This window comes from Falco naumanni, chromosome 8, assembly GCF_017639655.2.
Source record: "Falco naumanni isolate bFalNau1 chromosome 8, bFalNau1.pat, whole genome shotgun sequence".
NCBI classification, from domain to species: domain Eukaryota; kingdom Metazoa; phylum Chordata; class Aves; order Falconiformes; family Falconidae; genus Falco; species Falco naumanni.
Genome location: NC_054061.1, coordinates 41,331,120 through 41,348,311, shown reverse-complemented (window position 1 = coordinate 41,348,311; position 17,192 = coordinate 41,331,120). Strand labels below are relative to the sequence as shown.

General features: G+C 37.3%; 1 protein-coding gene across 1 annotated transcript in view; it reads left to right on the top strand.

The window, feature by feature from the left end:
* The window catches only part of KCNH7 (potassium voltage-gated channel subfamily H member 7), a 233,128-nt gene that overhangs the window by 198,461 nt on the left and 17,475 nt on the right, over window positions 1–17,192 (top strand). Inside the window, exons 10-12 of the mRNA XM_040604789.1 lie at window positions 4,947–5,199; window positions 8,744–8,949; window positions 11,614–11,713. Of these exons, the coding sequence (XP_040460723.1) occupies window positions 4,947–5,199; window positions 8,744–8,949; window positions 11,614–11,713 (559 nt within the window). The remainder of the gene's footprint in view (window positions 1–4,946; window positions 5,200–8,743; window positions 8,950–11,613; window positions 11,714–17,192) is intronic.

The window sequence follows — 17,192 nt, the reverse complement described above, 5'->3', positions numbered from 1 at the left end:
TTAATTCTTGTGTGGATCAGTTTCTCAAACCATTTCACAAGGAGAGATCAAGACAGGGCAGGAATAAACAGATAATGCAGAAAGGACCAGAATTCCTCTTTCAGTTTATGCCATCTTAAATTGTCAGATGAACCTGAGAGTTTACCTTTATCTTTCCCTCTATAAGCTGGATACTTGCCACTCATAAAAAGTCTGACTGATTCTAGAACAAGAAAACCTTAGTCAAAATGAGTTTCAACACACTCCGAGAAGACCCAAAATACACCAGAGCCCTCTTCTGCTCTCTTCAGCTGCTGCCTGGCATTTAATGTTTGATCCCACTTATATTTCACAGAGCAAATGTATGACAGAGCATTATATGCAGAATTAAAGGAATATCTTTGCCAGACTGCGGGGACTGGAGCTTAGACTAGGAAAGGCTGAGAGAGCTGGGACTGTTCAGCCTGGAGAAGTGAAGGCTCACAGGGAATCTCATCAATGTGAAAAAATACTTGAAGGAAGACTGTAAAAAAGATGGAATCAGGTGCTTTTCAGGGGTGCCCAGTGACAGGACCAGAGGCAATGAGCACAAACTGAAACAGGAGGTTCCATTCCAACATCAGGAGACACTTTTTTATGGTGAGGAGGACTGAGCACTGGCACAAGCTGCCCAGAGAAGTTTTGGAGTTTCTGTCCTTGGAGATACTCAAAAGCCATCTGGACATCATCCTGGGCTACCAGCTCTAGGCAGCCCTGCTTGAGCAGGGAGGCTGGACAAGATGAACTCCAGAGATCCCTTCCAACCATTCTGTGATTCTGTTGGTGTAGAATGTGATATTTCTACATTTAATGACAATTATTGTCACTAATATCCTGATATCTTTCGGCTTGGATGCTTTCTAAATATTTTTTTTGTGGGACAGATGTTAATACTTGTTCCAGAGTATATAATACTGAGGGCAGAAAATCTAAACATTCTCATCAATCTTATCATGTCTCCAGACAAAACAAAGTTATCATTGCCCCAAACATTTACTAGTTGTTGGAAGTCAGAGCACATAAATGTCTCCAATTCTGTTGTCACAAAGATGTCTGATACATGTATGACTGATACTTTGGTGTCATCTTGAAAAAGACAAATTAATGAAGCTGGACTCCCCCTCCACTTATGAAAGACCACATTCTTCAAGACAATATGAATCACGTCCTGCTATCCTCACCAGACTTCAGTCACTCATTCCACATTTATGCTTCACTTCTGTCTGAATGACACTTTCCTCCTCTCTAAGCATGCCAAGTAGATAAACCAACATTATTTGATGTGGAATAAGGTTTATTCCAGACAGGAAGAAACAACTGAACAACTTGACCAACTTGACCAACGACTTGACCAACTATCAATGGGAGACAACCGGAGCTTATGTCACAGAAGCATCACAATTGCTTTTCCTTTTTTTTTTTTTTTTTTTTTTGGGGGGGGGGTTGGTTTTTTGTTTTGGGGAGGGCGCGGACACTGGTTTTATAACTTGTTACATGTGTTTTTTAGAAGCATATTTTGAAATATGCTTGAGTTCTGATTCCAAATATGAGAAGCCAAGATTTTTCTCCCCAGAGCCCAGTGGAATCACTGTGGAGGAGATATTGAGTGTAATAGAAACATGTTAGGAAAGACAGAACAATTGAAACCCAAAATTGTATTCAATTGATTTATTAGTTTTGGATTTGTCATTGAAAATAATGCTATTTAAAGAGCAATTCTAGCTTTATCATTTTCAAAAATTTATTTTGAAATTTATTTTCACACTACCTAGCCCTGTATTCATGTAATTTCAATATTATGTTAGGTTTTAGTGGTTTAGAAAAGTGTATGTTAATTTTTTTCTGTTACATTGGAGTGTGACTTCAATGTGTTTAAAGACTCCAAAAGCTCACAGCAAATGAAAAGAAGTGAAACGCAATATTTAGACTTTTATTATTTTAAGATAATCTCATGACTTTGAAGACTGCATGGATGATTTTCTAATATTTAGAATTGTCAGGACGCATACACGTAATGTATTGATGTTGATTGCCACATTGTAAGAATGTAATTTTCAACACAATTGTTCCTGCTCTACACAGACAATCAAAGGTCTCTGTGAAAACCAGATACTTCCTTATTAACCCAAGCTAAAAACTGATGAATAAGAAATATTTTCTCAAAGTAATGAAACCCTGAATATTAGGAAGGTGCATGTAGGCTTGGGTTGGCAAGATGTTGTCTGTACTGCACAACATAAAACTTAGTTTGAAAACATCAAATTCTGTATGGTGTCAGCTACTGGACTTGGATTAAATACTTCACTATATAAAATGTGTGTGATATGGTAAGCTTATTTTATTAACGTAGTATATAGCAATATTTTAACAAATTTATCTTCAAATCAGCTTCTTTCTTGCATTTCTAAACTTGTGTTAGTGGAGTAATCTACAAAACTTTATTGGAAAATAATGTTATTTGGGCACTTGTCTTCCTTCTAGACATTTGACAACTGTGGTGTTAAAGAGTGAGTGTTCTTCCTCTCTGATGTATAACAATTTTAGAGTGTAAGCTCCATGGGGCAGGGACTTTTTAATCACAGGCACTTGAACAGAGGCTAGTATCTTTCAGAGCTTATTGGCATATAAATAACTATTAACTAATATGCAAAGATTTTAGAACAGTTTCATGTAAGTATAAACAAATTATCAAAATAACATTTTCTTTAAAGAAATACCCAAAGTATCTTCAGAAATATAAACCAACACACATGGTCTGCTCGGTTTTTGCTTAATGGTAAAGTACAATCCCTTGATAAATGAGATAAGTGGAAGCTGATGTGAAAAATTAATACCATTTATACTAAGGCTGTGCTCCTGTCTTTCTAACAGTTCAAATACCTTTTCCTGTAAGTAACTCTGAATTGAAAATATATTTCCTCTTTTGTATCCTATAAAAAAATGGAGCTCTTTTATATTATAGATAGATACATAGTAAATTAATTCAAAATAGGTCTTTTTTACTCAAGTGACTAGAGAACAATTTCAGCATAAAGACTTGCACTTCTTTTCCACCTTTATCGCCGACCAGATTTATTTGGTTATCAGAATATCAATCTTTTTATTTCAACACAATTACATTAAAGTAAAAAGAGTAATTGCATACTAAGCTATTTCTAGTGGGGTGATACTGGAAACTGACTGGCACCACAGAAGTTTTTCATAAATCATATTTTCTTTTGCTTATTGTTAATGCTGGCTTTTTCTGAGGATGTATAACTTTCATGTGGTGATGCCCTATAGCTCATAAAATTTTTGTACCTATGTGTGTTAAAACATTGTTTGTTATTTCACAGCACTGATTTCCATTAGCAATCATAGAAACATTTCAACTCAGTTAAAGGTACTAATATTTCATTTGTAAATCATAGCCTGGCTTGTGTGGACAGAAGCTTCATATCAGATATGTGTTCATCTTCTCCATTAACAAGGGATTTGAGTTGTGAATATCTTTATGCAATAAGAGTAACCGCACAGACCTTTATTGTGCTGAAGTAAGAATTAATATAGCAACAAGTGATGCATTTTGTATATATTTTTTTCTGTGCAGAAATATTTACTTGTTTGTAGAAAAACAGTGGAGAGGATAAATATGAATGAATGAATAGGCTGGTCCAATAATGAAAAGACACATCCTGATCACATATTCACAAGACTGGTAGAATCAGTTCATGTTTTCTTCTTAGAAATATGCAACAGATGTAGGCAGTACCAGGGAAAGCACATGACCCAATAACATCACTGAGAGCAGATTTAAAGGATTTAAAGCAGGGGTCCTCAAACTTTCTAAACAGGGGGCCAGCGTGCGGATGAAGTGGCAGGCAGTCATCTGCGGCTGCTTCGTTTCCCCCCACAGCCCCTGCCGGGGGTGGGGGTGGGGGGTTCTGTAAATACTGGGGGCCGGATTGAGGACCCTGGGGGGCTGTATCCGGCCCGCAGGCCATAGTTTGAGGACCCCTGATTTAAAGGGAAGAAAGGGTAGTGCACAATAATATATCACCCATTCCTTAACACAGCAGGCAGAGTCACAAGGTGGGCAGTACTCCCATAGAAGCCAGTAGCAGAAATGTTTATAGATTCTAAAAGAATCAGAGATAATACGATCCTAAACAATTTAGAAAAGCTCACACATAATGACCATGTCGTAAGTAGCTCACTTTTCTTCTTCTAAACAAAATTAACATGTTACCATGGTACCCAAGAGGAATCCCGTGGTTCTACTTCAGGCAAGCTCCCGTTGTTCTGAGTAAGAGATAAGCAAGGATCATAGCAACTAGCCCTGTGGTTTGCTGAACTAATCATCTGCCTATGTAAATCTGCATAACATCATTGTTTCAGTAGCATGTGTTGCTTTTTCTGATAAAAATCTAATTCCTACACTTATAAAGCAGAATATATTTAACATGAAAATCCCGTTAAAATGCTGTCTTTTTGAAAAGTATCTGATCTTGTTCAGAAAGCTCTCATTTTACAAATGTCATGGTTATTTCAGCAAAAACTTCTTTTATATTAAATGTGGTACTTTTATGATTGATAAGAAGGAAATAGACATATTAGTCCAAATAGGTGAAACTCAGTCAAGACTCTACCCTTACCTGCCTTGCTATTTTACTGCAGTATATGCATTCATATACCTTGATACCATTTCTTGAAATGAAAGAAATCTTAATAATTAATTTTGTAACCACCACATACATTAGTATTCACATTGCATAAGCTTCACAATATAGATTACACTATGCACTTGTTGAATTGCAGTACTCCGACAGCTCTTAAGGCCACCTCTATTCCTATGTCACTTCTTTCTTTCCGTCCAGGAAGAAAACATAAAAATTATATAAAGCAACTTTCATAACATTCACATTAAATCTTTATGCTTGTATTTCCAGGTCCTGAAGGGGTTTCCAGAATGCTTACAAGCTGACATTTGTCTGCACCTCAACCAAAACTTGCTTCAGAATTGCAAAGCTTTCCGGGGGGCCAGCAAAGGCTGTCTTCGAGCTTTGGCTATGAAATTTAAGACAACACATGCGCCTCCTGGAGATACTTTAGTGCACTGTGGAGATGTTCTCACTGCTCTTTACTTTGTGTCAAGAGGCTCCATTGAAATCCTTAAGAGTGACATTGTTGTAGCCATTCTTGGTAAGTAGATTACTACAAGGCATGTTAAAAGAGTCATGAGATAAAAAAGAAATATCCATATTTGTTCCTGGGGAAGGAAATTTGTTAACATTTTGCTGACTGTTATTTAAAAGCAAGAAGAGAAATATTTGTTTAAGGAGCAAAGTCTACATTATCGCAATAATTGATGGGAAACAAAGAACCCATGTCCTTGGATACCTAAAACACAAGAGCAGCAGTGAGTCAGATTTATCCCTAGGAAAGTGGTAAAGCAGATATCCAATTACTCCAGTTCTTATTATGCTGCAAGAACCAAAGTCAAGGACACCCTTTTCTTGAAGAGTGTATGAGGGTACTGAGGCACACAGACGCCCTATATGCTAACCAGAGAAAAACGTATCTACCTTTAGGCATTCGAAATGTCTCCCAGAGGTTTTCAGGAATGTCTGCTTCTGCCCACTGAACATATAGAAAAGGAAGGGAATAACAGATTAAACTGATCTAGATTGATATTTAAGTGTAGTAACACCAGCGTTTCCTCTGTATTTCTTATAACTTGTTCATGTTTGCATAGTACGTGGAGTTACTTGTTTTCTTTCCCAGTGAACATGGCTCAGAGCAATGTTCAATCCAGCTGGGAGCTCACCTGCAGCTGGTGATGATTCCTCTGTGGAACTAACAAGACTGCATCAACTACAGCAATTTTTAAAGTAAAATAACTAAAACCCTACCTAAACAAGCTACCGTTTTGTTTCTCCAATTTAATATCAGGTAATAAGAATGCAAAGAATAATTGAATAGATGAGTAAGGATTTTAGTGTATGGAAATGTACACCAGCTGTAACATCATTCATATGTTCTCCTTTATGTTTATGATCCACTGTAGGAACTTACAGCCAGAGAAGTAGCTGGAGCAAAATGTGGACAGATAGCAGTATGTTGCTATTAATCCACCTGTTACTGATTATTCTGCTAGTCCTTTGCAGGCTGGATATATGAGCAGAGGTACAAAGGTGTGCCTACAGAAATCCTTCCCCAGGTTAAGATGATGTTACCATGATGATTTGTCACCTCTTGCTGTTGCATCTCATCATCTGGGCCAGCTTTAGACTCAAGAAAAGTAGGGACCATGCAAGTATAACACTGAGATTTTTACTTGCCTGTGTGGAGTGTCTTTCCCTGATTATGAACAGTGTGGTTCATCGAGGATTTCATCTCTTACATCAAAAACACAAATTTCTGTAGCACTCACAATCAAGAAAAGCTGACAAATTTATGAACTCAGTAATTTCTTCCTGAACCAAAGATGCAGACTGGTCTTTCGCATGCCTTTTTTTTTTTTTTTTTTTTTTTTTTTTTTTTTACATGTTATGCATATCAGATCCCTGCGCTCTCATGCTGCAGCAGAAACCCAGGTATTTGCAGGACAATATCTCTATATTTCTTCCAGCCTGCGGCTCCTCACACCAGGTGCCACAGTCTGGAGTCCTGCTCTTCCAGGGAAAGGTGGTCCAGACAGAGAGAAAGAGACAGTTGGGCACAACTGCTCTGTGGGCCCACATCTGTTGCACAACCCATGAGGCAGAAGCCTGCCTGGTAGCTGGCTCCAGTTAGTGAGTCTGTGGTAGCCTGAAGAATCTGCTAAAAAAGAATAAAGGATGATAGAAATGAAAATTACTCTGCGATTAAATCACACAGACACCTAATAAAGAATATCAATACTTAGCAAAACATTTTTACTGAATTCCTCTTTCTGAAAAACCTACACACAGAGATTGACATAGAAAACACTCAGATTTTGTCTCTGGGATTGAAAAGACTTCAGTCAGACAGATCTACAATGGATGAAGTTTCCACCCTTAGCAAGTATTGCAACTTCATCACAGAAATCAGAGAGTTCTGAGAAATGTTGGTTTTGTCCCCCAGTTTTCCTCAACTCATCAAGCACTGTCTGATGCTTCTGAGTAAGGTCTGATCAGTACTGACCTGACAAGAGCAATTCTGGGCCAGATTCTTAGGAAATACAGTGCCTGTGGACCTCATAGAATCTACCACCTCTCTGAGCTTTGCAGGCAAGATACAATAATACTGTAATCGTGTCAACAGTTGTGTTGTGGAGAAGGTATTATGTGCCTTGAATAGGAGCTCTGCATTCATAAGCATTAAGGCCAGAAGGACTATTAGATTATATTGGGTAACCTCTGTTACATCACTGATTCCTGTTACATTTCATACCTTTAACCATCTGTTGTGCTTAATGAACTGTGTTTGATGAAAGAAAGAAAAGGGTTTTGGTCTGAAGACGTAATGAGATGAAGAAGTCATCACTTTTCTTAGCAGTTTATTTCCATAGTTAATGATTTTTATTGTTAAAGATATGTACTTTATTTCCAGTATAAAATTATCTTGCTTCAGTTTCTTTCTATTGATTCTTACTATGCATTCCTTATCATATTCTAGAGGCATTTAGTACCAAGTAATTTTTTCTCTATATAAGGATATATGCAATATAACCTTACCTCTTAATCTTCCCATTGATAAGCTAAACAGACAGTGTTCTTTAGGATTCTCACTGTAAATCAGCCCTTAAATTATTTTTTGCATCTTTTAGTTGTTTGCTTACTCAGTTTTCAGCTTCCTTTTCAGAAAATGGAGAAATCAGAAATACTTGTAGTAACCTAATGCAAAAGCCACAAATGTTTAACAGAGGCAAAATCACCCCTGTATTCTTTTTTACCAGTCTATTGTTTCTCAGTTGCTATGACCACTGTTCTTTTCCACAAGTGTTTTCCTAGTTCCCCCACCAAACCCCATTTCGCAGCTAAGCCCTGCAGCCCCTGGTTTGGAGCTTATTTTTACCAGTCTCTGGCTGCAGCTGCTCTGCATTTATGAAGGTTAGGTGCAGATTTGGGGAAAGCAAGCAATTAAGTAGAGATAACAATTTTATAAAACAGGTACTGCGAATGTGTCAACATTGGTGGAAAGAGTTGTAATATATCAAAACAGAGGCAGCTATATTTAAACAGCTTCTTCAAAATAAGTTCTGCATCTTGGAAGTTTTGCATTCTCCCTGCAAATATAAAAGCTAAGTCATTTTCTACTAAAATATATTTAAAGTATGTTCTGTTTCTTCATGCAATTCTTACAAAATGAGATTCCAGGCCAGACAACTCCTGGACTCTAGTGAACAACAGAAATCACACCTTTATGATCATAACAATAGGATTTAAATCAGCAAATAATGTTTTTTACAAGAAAGGACAAAGGAAACTGCTCTAGTCATGCTGTTTTGATGGAACTGAAGAAAAACTGTGATGGAACTAGATTTTCTGTTCACTTAATTCTGTTTTATGCTTATGTAACTTTATTGGCTTACATAATTTTACTATTAATATTAATAATACTTTTGATTTACAATAACATGTGCAATGGTAATCTGATTGTGAAACTTCATGTAAGATCACATAGTGATATTATACACCATTATCATAAAGAAATATATCATTCAATTCAATGGCTTATGTTTAAAATAATAATATCCATCTTTTTTTTTTTTTTTCTGCAGGCAAAAATGATATTTTTGGAGAGATGGTACATCTTTATGCAAAACCAGGGAAGTCAAATGCCGATGTGCGAGCTTTAACTTACTGTGACTTACATAAGATCCAGCGAGAAGATCTACTGGAAGTTTTGGATATGTATCCTGAATTTTCTGATCTCTTTCTCACCAATCTAGAACTGACTTTTAATCTGAGAGATGAAACTGCGAAGGTATGTGCAATAACTGATTCTTTTTCTTACTATTGGGCTGAATCTGAATCCCACAGTAACAAAACTTGAAAATAGCAATCGAAAAAACATGGTTAGCAAAATTAAAAGCTAAAAGCCTGAGGCTAAATCCTATTTTTAACAAATATACTCACCTGATTGCTCCTACTGAAGTCAGTTTAACTCAGCAGAAGTCAATGAAATTATTCAGATGATGTTAATCTAACAGGATTTGCTTCTATATTTAAATAGTATTAATGTTTCAGCCAGGGGGATTTCAGATGTTTTGTTAAAGTCATGGAAAATATGTTTTTTTCAGATGACTGTAGCCTGGGTCACCGCAAGGGGAACTTTTGATACTGAATTTAATTGTACACCCATAAAATAAAGACAAATCAGCTTATCCAGATTCATTCTGTGTCTAACAAGAGAAAATATTTAATTGTCTTTCAGACACGAATTGCTAATTCTCTTATTTTGGGGTGTACCCTACCTTGGAGGAGACTAAAAGCATACAAGGGACTTCTCAAATGTCATTCAGTCTTCAGATTTGCAGGGATTTCTTGGTCTCTTTTTTCCCCCAGCAACTGTCCTAAGTGTCCCCTTTTGCACACATTGCATCTTCAGGAAATCAGAAAAATTACCAGTGTTTCCTTATTTCAGACTGCCCGGGTCTGTCCGAATTGGGAAAGAAAGGGGAGGTTCAGCCACAAGGGGAGAGGGGAAAGGCTATTGCCCAGCTGGTGCTACTGGGGTTAACGCTGTCCCTGGAAAGCTGCGGCGCACACCAGCACTAGCCATCAGACATGGACTGCACTGCCCACAGAATGACTAGTTTACATTTCATTATTTCTGAGATAGTGCTGTTCTGTCTAAACTTTTAAGAAAAAATGGAGGTTCCATGAGAAGGCACTAGCATAATTCGCCTTTCTGAGAAACAAGGAGACAAAGAAAATTAAGTTTGGGGCTGTAAATCATAGGGACATCTTTGCTAATCACATGTGGATCTTTAATTTAACAAATTAAAACAAATATAAATTCTGACAAGACATGTCACTTCCTTTTATACTGAGGGGTTTTTTTAATAAAAGAGCATTCTGAAAATAAAAGACCAATTATATTCCTTACTTTGAAAGTCATTCTTTTGTATTTATTGAAAAGGTCATCATTATTAATTGCATGTGAAATACAAAACAGTGACTTTATAGTCTAGTGATAAATTTAAAACTGAAAGTCCACATATTTGAAAAAATCCTTGAGGTTAAATTCACATTAATGATTTTAGTCTGAGTGGTTATTTCCTGCAATTATATTATCATCAATGTTTTATCATTATTTTTTCCTTACATCTGAGAAAATTGAAACAAATATCCATCTTCTGTGTGCTGGCGTAGAATACACAAAGCAAGTCCTCACTGTTCATGTTCCTTAGAAATTTTTCAGTTGTTACTTGTTACTGCTGTACCAGCCACTAAGAAAAAATCACTAGACTTCCCAGAGACAGGGAAGGGAGGATAGGCTCTCCCATGCCTCTGAGCTTACAAAATCACAGTTTTCTCTAGCAATTCCACTTGCTTTCCACTGTCTATTGCACTCCAGAAAATCATCCCCTAAAAGAAGTGATGAGCACATTCTGATCTTCAAAACATCACTCAGATCCACATTTCTTATCTGAATATGTGCTTCTGCCTCCACTTCTGCTCCTGTCCTCCTATTAATGTAAAAGTGCCTCTTTCCTCCTGCAGTTGCTCTACCAGTGAGCCACCACTGAAGCACCTTACCCACCAGGTTTACAATGAAGGGAATAGAAAAAATGTAAACACTTCCTCCTTCTTTCCCTCTGCCCTTCTCCCACATGCAAATCTGCTTACTTGAGTGGTATGGGAAACCTCACTAGCACAGGGAAGGGAAGTAGGCTGAAGCCAGTGCCATGCGTATGTACACCAAGAGCATAACTGGTTTTATATCTGCTTATTTGTAAATTTCTCAGTTTTAAATTAGTAGAAAGACAAGTTAAATGTATTATGTATTTATTATGGCAAAAAAAGCACATCTGTCTTCTGTAAGATGGATGGAAAAAGAGAACATTTTGTTCTGGTATGGAAATAAGTAACTGAATGAACAGAATCCTATAGAGAGGAAGGGAGGGTGTAGAAAGATAAAATAATGAGGGGTAAAGTGTCTGTGGTTAGTCAGTCATATTTATTGTTGTAAAATGTAACCTTTATAACCATTACCATGTAGTTAAATATAAATGTAATTATAATCAGTTACCACATTACTTCTTGCAATACTATGCATTCTGTGCCAGAGGTTATTTAATTTTTTTTTTCATTTATTTCTCTAAGATCACTTAAACCACATTTGTGCAAGTTCAGGAAGCTGATAACACATGAACCCATGTCTTTCTATGTAAACTTCTTATCAGGATACTTTTGTTTCATCATCAAGCGGTGACATTTTTGGGTTTGCTCAATCTGCATGAAGTTTTTAACGTTAGCATTGAACGATACCTTTAGCTGGGCATGGAGAGCTTGATGCAGACTGACTTGTGTAATATTGCCTTTCTTAAAGCTTGAACATGATTAACAGTCAATCATCTATTGAAAACCTGCTTTCTTCAGATGGGACTAATCTGTCATTATGTTTCATATTTCATTAATCAAGTCTGACCTCGTAATAAGATCACAAACTACTAATGACACAGATGGAGATAACTGCAAACTTCGAAGACGGAAATTGTCCTTTCAAAGCGAAATAGAGAAAGGTAATTAACTTCATTTCTTACATTAGGCAGCACTGCTTCATTATTCATTGGTATTTCACTTGGTAATGTGGGCTACATTAGGGTCCCATGTTGGCTGTTACTGTAGCAGCTCTTGAGAACAGCTGAGCAGCAAAAACACTCTGTGCATTGTCCCCTAAATGGTTATGAGGATACTAGATAATCTAGGATTATTGTGGTCCATTATTATTAATGATTGTTGTTGTTGTTGTTATGATTGATCAATTATTATTGATCTAGGATACTAGAGGATATGAGTTTCACCATTTCATGACTTCACACCTATCAGTGCAGAGCTGTTCAAACACTAAGCTACCTTACTGCCATTGGTATATATATGTATATTATCTCTTAAACAATATCTGTTTGCTAAGACACCATGTTTTAAGCTGTCTGGAGAAGCTAGTCTATTGGGTTCCTTATTAGCAGCATTGATTTTATTTTCTCAGCGAAGGTCTTTGTTGAGCTTGATGTGTTTCTCCCTAGAATAAAAATATTTTGTTTTCAGGACACAGTAGATTCATCGTAGTGAGATTTTGATTCATGTGGTAATGTGTAAATGGTTGTCCTGGCAACAGTTCAGGTAACATTTTCTGTGCTTATGTTTACCTTAGAGGCTTTGGGGAGTAATCCTAATGAAGGAAAATTCAGTGAAATATTAAACTATGTCACCAGTATTCAGTACTGCTAAATACCAGGAATATAGATAGTACCTGTGGTCAGACAGCAACAGTCATGAAGACAGCTAAACTGATACTCACAGGATTTTCGTTTTTATGTAGGGAAAGCACAATTCCTTGAATAACATCACAGTTTTATGGTCCAGTGGTTTGTCTGACAAATTAATGCTTCTGGTATGCCTGTCTTTCACACTCTGCAGTAAAACACCACTCCTAAATACAGCATAATACCAATTTATAGAGTTGCAGAGTAGCTGATAATAAATGGGAACACTTTAAACTTACATAGGAGGCATAACGCTCCATGAAGGAATACTTTAATCCAGAGTGTGGCTACTCAGAACAATGACATTGCTGTTCAATCAAAGAAGCGTCTTTAGGGCAGGAAGCCAAGACTGACAACAAATCTGTCACGAAAATGTCCCAATGAAATATTCAATCTGCTCTTTACAAAGAACCTGTTGACAGAGGCACTTTGCCTGAATAACCTTCACATTTCTTATGAAAAAACATATGCTGCCACCTAAAAATTTACAGAATTTCAATGTAATTGAATGTAATTCAGAATTACAAATAGGCTTGTCAGGTGTCAATGCGGTACCAAGCCCCCTAGGTGTTTATGGTTCTTGCCCAGTAGATTACACTGAATATCCTGTTGGAGACATTTATTTGCATCACTTTTGAAAGAACATAATTTCCCACAGTTTTGTCTTTGAAAAGAAAAGACTTTGCACCATTGGGGAAGAAGAGACAAGACTGGCAAAAGCTCCTTAGTCTTGGTAATGACTGGATAGTATGTGGTAATGTCTGAGTTAAACAGAATGCAGTACATTGGAAGTGCATCTGAAGAGAAGATGCAATCATAAGAGCCCTTTGCTGAGAACTGAGTACACTTTTGGCCCACTGGCTTACTGGCCCTCTCCGGTCCCTGTTCAGATTCTTTGTATGTCACCATAGCCGCAACAGACACCTCATAGTCACAGACCTTCAATGTCACTTTTCTATGGCCCATCCTACATCCTGCATGAGGTTGTAGAGCACTAGAGGTTACTACTGGGTTGTAAAGTAATATTCTATTGATTTCAACACTTTACTTACAAGGGGGTGTGGCATCATATTTTGATTCAGCATAATTATTCTATAATCATAAATATTTGGGGATGATCCTGCAGGGTGCCTGAGAAGAACTGGAGTAGAAAAGACAGAGTTCCTGAACACGCAGCTGGCAAATGCATTTCTGGTCGCTGTATTCTCACAGATAAAAAAAAAAAAGTTTTAACCTTCATATTTTGATTTCAGGACTACATTTTGAACAGGATCGACACACACAGCTTTCTCACTCCTATATTTTGATATTTTGATATTTTAAATGTCTCTAAATTCTTACTGATTTGTAATTATTAGGAGGTGGGAATTCCTCATGAAATGGCCTTCTTGCTGGCATTCTTTACTTTCAGCTGTTGAACCACTAGCATATTATGCAGCTTGAAATTATATTGTTTCCATCTTTAGTGTGATCATCAGCGATTTTCTCCCTTTTGGAGTGCTAAAAATGGGATTGTGTTATCTCAGCCTTTAGTTCATGCTAGCCTGATTTGGACCTTGTTGCCATGGTAACTCTTCCTGCACGAGTTTTATCAGGGGTTAAACAAAATCAACACAGCTCTCCATTATGCATCTGCAGTTAGTACCACTAGTTTTCCAATTCCATGCAAGACCTTGTCACTCCACCTATTCATATTTTCACCATTTCTCACCTGTGTCAACAAAACTGATCTTAGCTATTACATTGGGATCTGCCATAATATGATTTTAAAGGGTACAAGGCTACTTGAGGGACCAGATGGTTCTCTGGTTTCCAGAAAGAACTGCAATACCACAAGAGGTCCCCTGCAAAAAAATAACACACACACACACTACGTAGATGCTTATTCTTGCTCTCGCCCAAAAGAAATTCATCGCAAGTCTTTGAGAATACTGGATGATATACCTTGCACAGGGGCAGGTGCAGCCGTAGCCAGTTGCCATAGATGCTTGACAGTCAGCCAAGAAACATTCCATGACGGCTTAAAGCAAGCAGTATTCCTGCCTGGCGGCTCCAAACAAAGCTTTCAGCTGGGCTGGCAAGTTAGTCTCCTGCTGAAAAATGAGGGACAATGAGCTGCTGCATCTACACTCAATTGTCTCTTCCAGCAGTTCAGAATACAATCCTTTCTTGCCCATTTCTCCTTTTCCTCCAGTATTTCTGTGGAAGTTAGCTAATTTCAAGGGAAATACATATGAACAAGAAGTTTCTTCTGCTCTGTTAGTTCTGAGTGCAGATCTATTATCCCATGGTGAATGGGGCATCACTAGAGTTGATTACATCCATCTGAAATTCATACACATGAAAAATACAAAAGTTACAGGCAGAATATAAGTAAGCTCACTGAGAGCTTCAAAACTTGAGGCTTTGAAAAGTCTTTTCTGGAGTTCAAGCATTATTACTTTTGCTATTATCTTGTTTAACTTTTTTTTAATGTTGGCTCTAAACCTTAACATTCTTGGGACTGTTCCTGTGTCCAATTATTCTCATTAAAAGATCTTCTTTGCATTTAACTCACGTAACCCATAGCTGAAGTTCTGGACCTGTTCTGGGCACTCACATATAATTTTCTTGAAGCCCTAGAAGCAATCAGGTATAAAAACTTTTCCAAGGAAAAAATTGATTTTGGGCCAAAACTGCACTTGTTACATAACCAAATCATAGCCACCCTTTCTTCTTTTGACAGGGTATATAGGATCTTTCCATCATTTCCAGGCTCATAAAATACTGGCTAAATAAACCAGCATGGACATAATAACTGGGAATGTAATGATGATGTCACTGAAATAAATCTTTATTCTGCATTTTTAGCTGTGATCCAAAAACAGTAACATCATCACGTGGACCCTGGCTTAGAAGATGATAAAAACTCCAACGAAGTTATATTTTTAAATTAATAACCAGAGATTCAGGCAGCTAGTGATACTTAATCTTTAACATTTTCCAGCTCTCATGTCAGTTTGTCAGAATTCATAACAATGAATTCTTATTTCCATGGATGTGATTTTAAAAGGCCACAAAATGAAGTTCTTACGAAATCTTGTTACACAATTATTGCATGCACTAACCCAGATTGACACAGACTGTAACAATCAAGTGGGATACAAAATGTGTTTTGCGGTGTTTCATTTTTAGGATATTGTTAACTAAGTAAACTTATATAGTTCTTAATTTTAATTTGAAGGGTCATGCTTTTTGACCAGACTTTTCCTAAAGTAGCTACTGATCTATTCTCAAAGCAAGCACAGAAGCCAGAGTTCTAATAAACTTTTAATTGAATCTTGATTAGTATAGCTACCTTAAGTGTAGAGTGCTTGTCGTTACTATCCAGGCTAAGAAGCCAAACCATTAACATAGCTTTATTACAAGGTACCCAGGGGCCATGGCTGGCAATTACAGAAGAACAGGAAATCTTTCAGGAACTGGTTCTCCTGCCTAAAAGTATAAGGTGAAGCAGTACTGAGAGAATGGGGAAACATCCCTCTGCCCCTGCTCTCTCCCATCCTTGTCCCCTTCCCTCAGCTTTATTTAAATGATTATTTTACAAATAGATGACTCAGCTGAGCACTGTGCTGTGTCCCCAGCAAGAAAGTAGGGTAAGAATCTGGACAAAACTTGAAGCTCTTACCTAACTGTGTTAAACTGTTAATATTATGCTGATGAAGTTTGCTTGGGCTTAATTAGAAAAGAGTTTCTAATATTCAGCCAGAGTGTCAGGTGGCTAAATGACCAGCAAACAACTAATATCTTGGCAGGCAGCATATGGCCTGAAACAAGACCTCATGTCTCCAAAATCTTAACCTTCAGCATGAAACCCCTAAGAGAAAGTACGTGGTCATCAGAGAGCCCATCACTGCCATGTTCCATCTGCTCCTATTAATATTATTGTTACTGCTGTTACACAGTGCCTAGGAGCCCCCTCAGTGCGTAGGAGCCCCCTCGGGGAGCTTCCAAAGAAGAGACTTGTTTCCAGAGGCCAAAACTGATTGAAACGTTGTATGCAGTCACACATACACATAGCTATCCTTTAGGAAAAAGAAAATAAATAAATAGTACTACAGTGAAAGCTGAATTCCTTGTAAAAGATAGGAGAATTCTAAACATGATAGGAGAACTACTTTGGCCTTTTCCCTGAATCCCTTCTGAGATGCATGTTTATAATTCTTTGTTTCTGATTTTTTAAGTACAGTATTATTTCCTGAAGTATAAATCAAGATTTTTCCTTCCATTATTATCTGATTAGCATTAAAGTTGATACGAAGCCAGACAGAGCAAAGAAAACTCAGAGATAAGTCTGTCACTCCACCCCTAACTTATGTCATTGTACTGAAGATGGCATAAAATAATTACAAATGAAGGACTGCATATTCACTTCAACTTTGAAATTCTTGGCTTTTAAAATATGTCTCAAATTTAGTTATTCAAAACTAGCTTCTTTCTTACTCCATTAAAAAAAAAAAGGAACATGGATCCTTATGGAAAAGTTACCCACTCTTTAGTCCAGGCTGGCAAGGGGAGGTTTCAGCATCTTCTGCTGTTCCCTATTTCCAGAATGATCCAAACCGTCGCAGCTCAGAGAGGAAACACAGCAGAAGACACATTAACTTACCGAACTCTCATAAGCAGCACTGAGACAGAACAGTAATTCAAATAGGTCACTCCTTCATCTCCTCCACCATCACTACCCAATCTACCG